The sequence below is a fragment of the Ricinus communis genome, chromosome 10 (assembly GCF_019578655.1).
Source record: "Ricinus communis isolate WT05 ecotype wild-type chromosome 10, ASM1957865v1, whole genome shotgun sequence".
Lineage (NCBI taxonomy): Eukaryota > Viridiplantae > Streptophyta > Magnoliopsida > Malpighiales > Euphorbiaceae > Ricinus > Ricinus communis.
This window is the reverse complement of record NC_063265.1, coordinates 366,599-379,520: the sequence shown is the minus strand read 5'-3', so window position 1 is coordinate 379,520 and position 12,922 is coordinate 366,599. Positions and strand designations below refer to the sequence as shown.

General features: G+C 33.2%; 1 protein-coding gene across 2 annotated transcripts; it reads right to left on the bottom strand.

Annotated features, from left to right (window-relative positions):
- Positions 1-5,182: 5,182 nt before the first annotated feature.
- LOC8264920 (protein FAR-RED IMPAIRED RESPONSE 1) lies at positions 5,183-12,442 on the bottom strand. Of its 2 annotated transcripts, none has more exons than XM_048380334.1 (8): positions 12,122-12,442; positions 6,970-9,177; positions 6,809-6,865; positions 6,482-6,550; positions 6,200-6,268; positions 6,039-6,107; positions 5,913-5,960; positions 5,183-5,825 (listed from the first exon to the last, which is right to left on the bottom strand). In XM_048380334.1, the coding sequence occupies exons 2-8, from the start codon at positions 9,118-9,120 to the stop codon at positions 5,769-5,771; spliced, it is 2,520 nt and encodes an 839-aa protein (XP_048236291.1). In that variant the 5' UTR covers positions 9,121-9,177; positions 12,122-12,442; the 3' UTR covers positions 5,183-5,768. The 2 variants fall into 2 exon arrangements, with proteins under 2 accessions (XP_048236291.1, XP_015575909.2); XM_015720423.3 differs by lacking the exon at positions 12,122-12,442 and adding an exon at positions 11,218-11,645.
- Positions 12,443-12,922: the final 480 nt, after the last annotated feature.

Here is a 12,922-nt window from a genome sequence, read left to right as displayed (position 1 = left end):
CAAAGGAAAAGAAATTAAAGATAAGAAAGTCGAAGAACCATACCTTTCAAATCAGAGGATCTCAGACTGATTATGGAAGTAATGAAGATGATGAAGCATGTCGCTTTGAGACTCCCGTAAGTTCCAAGTATGGCTCTGAGGAAAGAAACTCCATATCAACCTTTACTCGACGAAAACACCCAACATCGATATGCTCCTAGAGCTACCATTGCAAGACCCAAGACACAAGTTAGTAAAAAAAAATCGAAAATGCAAGGATTGACAGAAGAATTGGAAGACTTGATTACCTAAATCAAAGGAACGAAGCATATAAGTCCTGAACGTGGAGCTCTATGACTATCCACATTAGTCCGAGTCTATAAAGCATCATACATGTATGCTAGCAAAGCTACTCCCTAAGCATACTCAAGTACCCGATCTAGGTCCAACACAAAGTACAACTATCGGGCACTAACTATATCGCCAACTTCCGAGAAAAGCACCTGACTGAACGAGTAAGAAAGATGTAATGGCTCTCCTAGGCCAGTGACTGTCAAGTGGAGTGTTTGGTGGGAGAATGAATTAGTCTCAAAACCAGCTTAAAGGCGCCCTCGATTACTAGTTCTGATGAGTAAGAAAGGACTCGCCAAACAATCAAAGGCTCAGGCGATGATAATCTATAGATCGAGACCGAACTACTGGACGCCTTATAACATGAAGACCGATCAAATCCACCATGTTAAGAAGTGTGATCATCAACTCACGGTAGGAGAGATGGAAGGTGATGGTCTCGAATCGCCAATGCTCAACTCCGGCATCCACATGAGGCATATCAATGACATAGGGCTCGATGGAAAGGAAGTCTCGGAAGCCCAAGTCACCAATATACTTTTGAATATCGTTAGGATAACTGTGATAAAGGTTGTAAACAACACGTCAATTCCCTCAATGGTACAACTCTACGAAAGGCTTTACATGTAAATTAGGAAATTAAGAAATTCAAACAAACAGATAAATGTTGAAATTCATACTAGTACATTGATTGTACGAGCTTAAATAAATACTAAGACATTCGATCCTAGAATTTGTTGTATCCCACCTCAAATTGCATATGTTAATCATAATGTTATCAAATCCAGACAATGGCTGAGAATCTTTTTCGAGAAAAAAGATTTTAAGATCCAAACCAGGAAGTCTGCATCCTACTCTCGCTTGTTGTAGTCCTGTTGTCAATCCCTCCCGAGGATTCTATTCTTTAAAGGGGACAGAAGACTAACCCTCATTCTAAGCACCTTTAGAGGTAAATGGATGCAATTAGTACTACTTCCCCATAAGGTCTAATGGTTAACGCTTCGATGGTTAGTGGCTTTCTAGGCTTTGACTAATGCTATATGTCTAATAGTCTATGATTAAACTAATATCTCTCCAATCTCTTGATTGTTTGGTTCTTAGTAGTGGGTTAATCAATGTTTGTCCTTTCAGGTTCAACTATCCTATCCGTAACCAATGCTTGGGTATTTTTTTTAAGAATATATTCATATTTGATTAGAATTTCTCTTAGATTCCACCCTGCCTTGTGAGGTGAGTTATTCTTTCTTTTCTACTAGAGGAATGCTCTTTCTTTGATTCATCGGAACCAATCGTACAAAACTCCCCTGCCACGTAAACTATGAACCTGAGTTGCTTTCTTCTCACAGGTGCGGTAGCAATACCAAAGCAAAGAAATAGGGAAGGTGGGGCAATCAAGCCGCTTGGAATAGAAACTCTAGATTGAATAGGAAGAGCAAATGGAATCAAACTTGGTGTGTGATCAGATTTTGCCTCTAGGTAGATGCCTCACTAATGCTTCTATGAACTGCATACGTCAAGCCATGTTGCAGCAAAGAGCCCTATCAAATTCATAGAAATAAAGCAGTTTTAGTGCATGATCAGTAGAGGGTTTTGATTATCAAAAAAATTTATGCCGACTAGTTCCTCTTCCTGTTGTCCCGTGAGGGAGAGCTACCGCAAGTATTAGAGGTTGCGTTAACCGATGGCATTTTCCAATAGCTAAATACTTCGATTTTTCAAGAATAGGATCTTGGAAATTATCTAGTTCAAGCTCTTTACCCCAAAGACCATCTTCAATAGTTTGCATGTCAGTAGTAGGCATCATTTCAATGGTAGGTGCTGACCACTTGGTAGCATTATATGGGGTAGAAGGATCCTGTCGGCAATCTTTTTGGCTTGACCAAAAAGTCTTATGCCCTCCAAGTTGCATGGCATTTTAAACAAAAGAACTTCTTATGCAATTCATGTGTTTCTGTTTTTATGACCAGAAATTTATTCTCAATTTACATTCCAAATTGTTCTCTAGACTTTTATCAATATGAGGTGATTGTAACACAGTGTATAAGACTCATGTTTTATGCAATCTAATCTTTCGTGTGTAAGGCGGAAGCCTCGAAAAATGGTTTTCAAAAAATGGGTGATCAAAAGATAGAATCACTATGCATATCTTAGTTTGGTGGTCTTTCTTTGTTGTTAACTCATCTTCCTGTTCTATTAATCAAAAGCATCCAGCAGCGCCACGCCGGTTTAGAATTCGATTCTAACTTACCTTATTCCCTCGCGCCCCCCGAATGTTTGACTAACCACCCCCTGCCCTTAAAGAAAGAAAATGGAGAAGATTTAAGGCTTGATTTGATGAAAGTAATCACTACAAAGCCCATATATATAAAGAAAGATAATGTAAAATCAAACATTAATGCTTTAAATCGTTTGTCTCCATCATACAAAACCCGTGCCACTTTTCACCTATAGTTGCAACAACCCTTTTACTTTATTTATATAAGAACACAACCAACAGAAGCTCAATTGGTTGAAGAGGAGCAAAAAGCCGCTTTTTTCAACATATGCTAATCAAGTGAGTGAGGTCGAAAGACTTCCTAGGACGGAGGCTTATCTGGACATCTAATCCATGCAGGTATATCAAAGAACTTTATGTTTATAACAAAAAAGTGAAATTAAATTGAATAAACGATGTATAATAAGAAGCGGCTTTTGAATGAGAAATATAGATTGGAAACTTAGAAGTGAGAGGGGAGAAAGAAAGAGCACAGCTAGCTAGATAGGCATTAGCTCGAGAGAAGAGAGGAACATGAACGCGTGAAGTTCTAACTAGTGTAAATATGAAAAAAATAAAAAAATACATCGTAAATCTGATAAAAAAAAATTAAAAATTAGGTATTTTTATTATTTTTTAATTATAACACTTATTTATAAGTGTAAAAAGTTATAAAGATAAAATTTTATTTATATTAAAATATTTCATTAAAAAATAATGATAGGATTCAATATTATTCAAATAGTACAATATTATTATAATATTATATGAAATTTGTCAATTTGATAGCAACTTTCATGAGAACAAGTCTAGAGTGGCCATGTGGAGAGTGCAGCTGACAGGGAGTCTAGACCGTTGGATTACATTGTGCAAATGGTAGTCTCGGATAACTTGTCTCAAACATTGAGCTTCATGAAATGGTACGCCAAGTGAAGCAAAGTAAAAAAAAAATGTGATGTGTATGTATTTACTTTTTAAACATAAAAAGAATACAAATATGTAATTTTATGTATATTTATATATATATATATATATATATATATATATATATATATTATAATATAATTAATATATTAACTAATGTAATTCTTTAAATAATTAAATTTCTTAATTCTAAAAAATAGTATATGATATATATTTGACTAAATAATTTCTAATTTTAAAAATATTTTATTTTATATTTTTAATATTAATTTATATAAATATAATTAACATATTAATTAATAAATTAGAAAATTCTTCTTATCTTGGACGGTATTTATCTTAAGTAAAATAGTACAATATAAATTTTATAAATTAGAATTATTTATAATCAAAATGCTAGCAACAATTACGTAATGTACAAACAAACAACTAATATATATGTAGACCAAATCAAGTTCTTATTTTATTTTTTTCTAACTTAATTATCTAAAAAGATCATATTTTATGTTTGTAATCAAATTTAGCATGTAATTTTCAAATTTTTCAAATTTTAACACGATTTTAATATCAATTTTAATTTCAACTTTTAGTAAAATTATCAATCAAATTTACTGTTATGGCAATAAATTTTGATGACAAGAAAAAAAAATTGATCCCATTATTAAAATATTATTACTTATTAAGCATAAAATAAAAATAAATTTAAAATAATAGAATAAATTTTATATACTTAAATAATAATATTTTAGTAATGATGAGTCAACAACTTTAAGTTGATATCAACTTAGCTTTTTTTTCTTATTATCGTTAGAGTTTACACCATAACAGTAATAAATTTATTGTAGAAATCAATGTTAAAATATAGTGTTGTAATTAAATTTTAGAAGTTATATGTTAATTTGAGAAATAAAGTGTAATTTGGCCCCTAACTTTCTCACACATACTTAATTTAGACCTTTTTAAAATTTATAGATTTTTTTAATCTATACTTTTTTATATTCTACTCAAATTAATTCTATTTTGAAAAATAAAAGAGAGTTAGTCGCTCTCTCTTAAAAAAATTAAAAAATTATAATATTATTTAAAAATTATTTTATAATTTTAATATTAATTAATGTAATTAAATAATAAATAGCTATTACTACCATTATTCTCATTAAAAATAGTCCTAACCTCCACTGTCCTCGGCACTACTACTATAACTGTCTTTTCAACGTCATAATTAAAAAAATAATAATAATAATAACACTATAGCAACATTTATTTTTTTATTATATTTTATTTAAATATCAATATATATTTTTAATTTAAATAATTTAATATAAGAAATTAATATTTTTTTAATTTTTATTTTATTCATTCCCTTTTTAAAGAGTGTAACTCACTTTCATTTTTGTAAAAAATAGAATTAATTTAAACTAAATATATAAAAATTTGAACTAAAATGTCCAAAAAATTTAAAAGAAAGAAAAGCTACATTGAACCAAAACAATAAAATTAGTGGACAAATTAAACTCTATTCTTTAAATTGATAATAAGTACAAAATTCAGGATTATTTTGGCAATTAAGCCTTTTTCCTTAATGACATGGCCTATTTCAAATTATAGAAAATTAAATTGTCATCTCAGCTCTGTGTTAAAATTTTGCTCAAAATCTAGTCGCAAGGACATTGATGATAGCAAAATCAAAGTTCAATGATTTTCAAAGTAAAAATTAAAATTCACCAACATGATGGAGTGCACTAAATTCATGTTGCCATCATGCTAAAAGAACATTACAACTGAGAGTAGAGGAAGAGTTTGACAGGATTTTGAGGTTACAAATAGTACAATTACTTCTACAACATGAGAGATCATTGTTGGAGTCCTAGCATATATAATGACAAGAAAAGTTCCATTCTCGTGTCATCTTTCGCATCTCACCTAAAAGACAAATGTAGTCTGCTTTTATCAAACAAGATGGCCATCTCTATATCTCCAATGGTTTAAGCAGCTTTGGCAACATAGTAGAGCCACATGGCATGATAGATTGATAAGACCAAGCCTAAATACCAGAATAATTATAAGAAGTCTTATACACGCATGCACAGTTTAATTTCGGGCAATGACAATCAAATATGTTCGAGCTCGTTGAGAACAGCTGTTGGCTATTTACTAAAGTTAGTTTCCTAGGTAAACATCCAGCTCCATTTACCATCTCAGGTGCGGAAAAAAGAGGGGAAAAGGTATTATTCCACCTACTAAGTACGATATTTCATCATCACTCGTGTCTTGGAGCATTGCCATGCATGTGTGAAGATCTCAAATGAGAGTCATCCTGTGAGCAGAAAGAAAGATAAAATCATTAAGTATCATATGAAGAATAAAGTTCAGTAGAAAACATGTCATATACTCCCGAGCTCACCTGCAAGTTATAAATGTAAGTAGTTGGAGGCCGAAAATCATATTGCCCCTGCATAAATTAGTAGAAATCAGAGACATCATCTGGATATAAATTCTAAGCAAACTTCTTTTGTCATTAATATCATACCAGGGTATTTATGCTTTGCTGGGTCCCAAAAAAACTATCATGGCCTGGAGCTATTGAATTCAATTGCCCCTGTATATTAAGAACGCAATTTGGCATCATAAAATGTTCATAATACTGCTTTTGTTGGTACATGTCTTAAATCAGAGTTATTCACAACTTACCAGCCCTTGCATGCTCTGTTGATTGACATAGTAACCATCATGAGGTGGCTCCATTAAGTTCAACTGTACCTGCAATTAGCACCAAATTAAAAATGTTCACAACTGACGTTGAAATCATCTTAACTGTAAATTGTATCATCTTAACTATACATTGTATCTCAGCTAAAACAATATTTAATGTGAAAATGTCAACATTCGAAATTGAGTTCATCTTTAACTGTGCATTGTAGCTTAATTAAAACAATATTTATTGTGAAACTTCTATGCATGGTTTGTCTTTACCAGTCCCTGCACGTTCTGTTGTGCACCATAAAAACCATTAAGGGTAATCCCGTCTGTTCCTAGATTTTCCTGCAAGTATTAGAATACATTAAATAGTACTATCATCCAAATCAACAACAGGTAGATGCACAATCCTTTCAATAATTTAATATCGCAGCTATCTAGCTTATTAACAGAAAAAGATAGGTACTATGCAGACGTAATATAATTATATAAACTAGGCTATACATAACGAAGCATTGCATATAGCCTACTAGACGGATGATCCAATACACACACTATTATAATATTAAGTTTACATCAGAGCAATAATCAAACAGGACAAACCATTTGCTGCAAGCTATCTTGTGCTTCCACAAGCATGAGATCCGAATCTGATTGCACCTGATATAGAGAAGCACAATTCTTTAGTGATATATATATGGAACATATTAGCAGTAAATTTAGAACAAAAGCATGTCTACTGTCAACTCTATTCTAGAACCGACCTTCCTTTTCCTGATCGGATTCTTCTTCTTACTTGATTTTGTAGCAAGATTTCCCTGACTCTCTTCCTCTGCTTCACGATGAGCCAAAAATAGGCCACCAGATTCTGCAAGACTATTGTTACTATTATTCACATTCACACAATTTTTCAGTGCTTCTACTAGTGTGCGAAAAGCAATATTGTAACTCGCTTCACATGATGATCCTTCTTCGCTCATTTCAATGGCTAGTTTGCATAAGGCATTATATCGTTGCACCCTAGAAAGTACCCTTTCTGTTCCTTCAGCCATTGGCTGCTTGCTCTTTGCATCTTTTGTCCACCTCTTCAAAATATAATTAGTTGGGATGCTTGAAAGACCACAGATTTGAAGAACAATCAATGCATGCCTGCAAAGAAAACCTTTATATTCAAACAATCGGCATAAACAAGACACCGCTGACTTTGTCTGGTCCCATGACACCAAAAAGTACTCGTTCTTTTCACAGTCTTGAACTCGAAATGTCACATGTGTTCCATCTTCACTTTCCTTTTTGGGATGGCAGCCAACTACACCCAAAACCTCAGTTTGAAATTTCTTGAATATCGCATGTGTGTAAAGGATTGACATTTGCTTCTCCCAAGGAGAAGGAGATTTTAAGGCAGGCTGTTTGTGAGAAGTATCAAAATCTGCTATGGCCTCCTCCTCATGCCTATTTTGCAAAATGACTTTGTATTGTTTCATAAACTCTTTCAATGTTATTTTCCTATGTATATATTTATCAAAGAACGCATTCATACTTTCAGAACGTTGAGTTGCAGAAACTCCAGCAAGAAATGTATTCCCCATGTAAGTAGGCACCCACTTCTTACGATCATCATATAATGACTGAACCCATTCATCATCTTGAAGCTCAAATTGAGTGACCATTGTCCACCACCTCATATCAAACTCTTCATCTGTCCATGACTTAAAAACACACTTGTTGAATTCTGGCAAAAAATCATCATGCCATTTGATTACATGAGCAAGAGTTTCCTGCATCTTTTCCAGTATATGCCAAAGAGAAAAACAGTGCCGGGTATTAGGGAAGACTTCTTCAATTGCTGCCTTTAAGGTTTTGTCCATATCAGTGACTATAACTTTAGGAGCCTTCCCACCCATTGCCCTGAGCCACATCCTCAGTAACCAAACAAATGTCGATGTAGATTCATCTGCAAGAAGTGCACATCCAAGCAATATCGGCTGACAGTGATGATTTACCCCAACAAAAGGAGCATATGGCAGTTTCTCATGGTATTTGACATAGAAGGTATCAAATGAAACAACATCATCAAAGCTCATATAATCTTTCCTACTTTTTGCATCAACCCAGAACAAATTTCTCAAACGCTGCTCTTCATTTAAATCTAATGCATAGAAGAAGTTGGGACTCTCCTTTTTTATGCGCTTGAAATATTCAAGTAGTACGTGGGCATCTCCTTCGTCAAGAGCCAAGTTTCGTCCTTTCTCAAACTGAGAATTTATGTCATTTTCAACAAATGCTACATTTTGACACCCACCAGACTGTCTTGACATCTCAACATACATCTTTCTTGTTCGCTCGCTAACAGCATGCAAGATGTCAATATTGTTCTTTTCAGCTAATTTTACATTCCGATGAATCCGAAAATGATATGCTAGGGCTGGTAAAAGCTCATGGTTATGCTCCTTAACAAATTCATGAATTATCCACTTGCCATCTGGTCTTCTTTTCACATGCATACTTGCTTTGCAATCTGTCTTTTTTACACTTGATCGCCGACTATTGCTAGCATCGGATTCTGGTGTAACTCCATATCTGGAACATGCAAATTTGGCATCTATAAACTCTTTTGATTTCTTTGAACGTCTACTATTTTTTATAGAAGTGGTGAACCCCATAGATTTGGCATACTCTTGATAAAAGGAGTATGCTGCCTCATGTGACTCAAATTCAATTCCATTACATGGCTCAAATTCCGTTTCCTCTCCAAACATTGCAGTAGCCCTTTTGGGAAAATTAGCAACCACACCATCTCCATTTTGTGCCTCATCCACAACATCAACCCTGTTTTCACCCACTGTATCTCCAACAGGCACATTATCTTGAAGGTTGACCATATCATGAACCACATGTTGGTTCCTTCCTCTCATTATTATCAGCTTCCATGAAGAAAATCCACTATTTGTACAAATAGGCTATAATGAAACCTGAAAAGACAATGGAAATGTATAAAAGGGATAAGCACAACATAAGGATAAATTTTATACTACAATTAAATCGAGAGAAAATGAGAACACTTAACCCATAAACCAAATACTCAAAAGTTACTGCCAAGCTCATTACTTCCCTCTCATTATTCATTATTGCTTTCTCAGTTTTTTTCTTACTATTGCCAGGTTAAGCAGTCAATTATTAACTTAAGTGATTTGTAATACACATAAGAAAAATGATTGTATGCTGAGATAGCCCATACAAACACAAAATAGATGAGAAAAATCAGAATGACAGCCCTTATCCTGGCTGATAAATTTAATTAATAACCCCATAAGATTTGTCAGCATTGCTACCTAAAACCTAAGAAAAGCACAAGCACTGGCACTGGCACTGGAGCATCAAATCAAAGACTAACTACAAACAAAAAGAAATGCTTCACAAAGTTATTAGCACACATTTGATAAGAAAACTGAAAATAACTGAAGGACAAAGCTTATTTCCGTGCATATCTAACTAAATTGTATGTGAAAAAGTAGATTTATGCAAACTCATATGCAGTTCCTTGATCTTGCATTTTAATAAGGAATTCGGAATCCAAATATTTCACCAGCTTTATCTAGTTCTTTAGTATTGCATATTAAAGTATATTGAAATTTGAACAAGTGGTATATGAAAACAGAAACCAAGTTCCCTAGTATTTGCATTAGGATATAGGTTTAAGATACAGATATTTGCACAATCAATGATTTCAACTTGTGAAAATATAGAAACAAACATGGTTCAACTATAAAAGTGTACTTGAGATTGTGCCTTGTTCATAGGCAATTGGGACTCATACTCAAACTTATATGCAGTTCCTTGATGTTGCAGTTTAATAAGGAATTCGGAATCCAAAAATTTCACCAGCTTTATCTAGTTCTCTAGTATTGCATATTAAACTAAATCGAAATTTAAACAAGTGGTATATGGAAACAGAGACCAAGTTCCCTAGTATTTGCATTAGGATAAAGGTTTAAGATACAAATATTTGCACAATCAATGATTTGAACTTGTGAAAATATAGAAACAAATATCATTCAACTAAATATAAAAGTGTATTTGAGATTGTGTCTTATTCATAGGCAATTGAGACTCATACTCAAATTCAACCTCAAACAACTTACCATCCTTAGTCATGAATCTAACTAACCAAAGAGATGCTATTTATTGTAAGACTTCTCCAAATGACTAAAAGTTAAAACTTTCGAAAAATTATATGAAACCCAAATCCTTCCATTCTAATCCCCTTATGCAAACACAATTTACTATTTTTTAGGTTAGATCAAAAGGAATTCTGTATTGCAAATAAGCTGAACACCAGATAAGCCCTTGTTCGACCCTTAAGATTTTTCATATTCTCATTCAAGAATCCAACTATAAACGTGAGACTTTCCACATGTAATATTATAGAGAAATTTTCGTAGGCTCCATTTGATTAGCTTTCTTTCTTAGTTAGACAACATAATGTAAACAATTAGTTGCTAAAACATAGTAAATGAGATTGTGGAAATTGCATTTTACCTCCATACTTTTCTGAAAAACAAAACATAAATCCCTCGAGATACTTGTAATAACTATGCCAAAAATATTCAATTTTTCATAATTTTTTGTTTTCACTCTTATTGATGTTCATTTGAAGTTTTAAACTACAAAGTACAAGCTGTAAAGAGCATTGTTAGAAAAATACTGCCAGTGACTTAAAATTATAAGTATTGATTTGTTAATGACTGAAATTTTGTTAAAATTCATAATACAAAAACCAAATCATTGCTCCATTTGATTGAGATCAGATCCTTTTCTTCCTAGGTCCTTAAATGAAACTTGACAATCCCTAGCCCTCACATTAATTATATCTCCCAAAATTAAAAAAGAAGAATGAGACATAATTAAAGACATTTTCATTTCCGTTTCTACTTCAAGTTTTTTATTTATAAAATTTTCTCAGAAACCAAACAGCCAAAAAGATTATATATAGAGAGAGTGAGAAGAGAAACCTCATTTAAAAAGGAGGAATGCACGCGAAGACACAGGGCGAGTCGACAAAATAAAGCAGTGGAATCGAAGGGAAGGCGAGTGCGCGAAAGGGCGCGTTTGAGAAATTTGGGGAAATTTTAAAAAAAATTTAGGGTTTGCGATTTTAGTAAATTCCACTCGCTCTTCTCACTCGCTTCCCCTTCTGCTTTCTTTCCTCTTTCTTCTCCGCGCGTTATTTTATGTTTATGTTTGCTCTTTTATTTTTGCGTTTATTTCTTTTACTGTATTAATTTGGGTTTGCTGCGCGTATAACATATAGAAACCAGAATGTAAGGAAGCGTTGACTTGCTAAACCTTTTTCACCATGCTCATCCTTATGATTGTTTAGTAATGGTTAATTTCTATTTCCCTCATGAAGTTTGGTATGATTCATAAATTGAATCCTATATTTTCTATTACATTAAAATTCATTTAGATCAACAAATCATAGAAAGCCCTAAGAGAAAGAAAGGAAGGAGAGAGAAATAGAAAAGGAAAGTGAAATCTTCATTCACTAGACGTCAATAGATTTACAATAAAATATTTATATAAAACCATTTATAAAAGGCTAGGTGGACATAAAACTAGATGAGTCAATCTATTTTCTAACTGCCCCCTTCAAATTTAGAGTAGATAATTTTTCTACTCTGAGTTTGGATTAAAAGTAGCAAAAACAGAGTAGGAAACGACCTTAGTAAAAACATCAGCAAACTAATCTTAAGAGGAACATGACGAACTTCAATTTTCTCTGAGCTACTTTCTCTCTAACAAAATAAAGATTGAATTCAATATGTTTAAACCGAGCACGAAGAACGGGATTGACAGAGAGCAAAACTGTACTCAAATTATCACACCAAATAACAAGAGGTTGAGAAAGAGATGAACCTTTAATTTAGACAACGGATGTTGAAAGCAACCAAATTTGTTGGACTCCTATGTTCAGCCTTAGTACTTGACCTAGAGACTGTTGCATGCTTTTTAGAATCTCAGCAAATCAGATTAGAACTAAGAAAAGCACAAAAACTAAAAGTGGATTGACGGTCATCTAGATCAGAAGCCCAGTCAGCATAAGAATACCCAACAACACTCAACTGAGCAGATTTATGCAGATGCAAGCCATGATCAATTATCCCTTGAAGGTACCTAAGAATTCACTTAACAGCAACCCAATATTCCTCATAAGGAATTTTCATAAACTGATAGACCTTGTTAACAATATAGGCAATTGATAGTCTGGTAATAGCAGCATATTGGAGAACTCCTATTGTACTCCTATACATTCACTGGAACACCATCATAAGCACTAAGCTTGAGACAAACCATAAGGGAATTAACACCCTTAAAATGCAGCATATGTCTTTTATAATAGATATTTTATGTATTTAGTTTGAGATAAAAGAAAACCCTTAGAAGTTTTGTATAATTGAATCCCTAGAAAATAGTTAATAGAGCCAAGATCTTTCAGTAAAAAGGCTGAGTTAAGATGCTGAGTAAGAAAAGAAATTTATGTAAAACAACTACTCGTAACCATGATATCGTCTACATAAACTAACATATATGTAGTGACTAGTGGCGATGTGAATGAAAATCCTTGTTTACCAACCACACATTGTCTAACCAAATCCAATAGAGGAAGCATCATAAAGATCAATTAGCGAGATTTTTGGATGATATAATAACAACTTT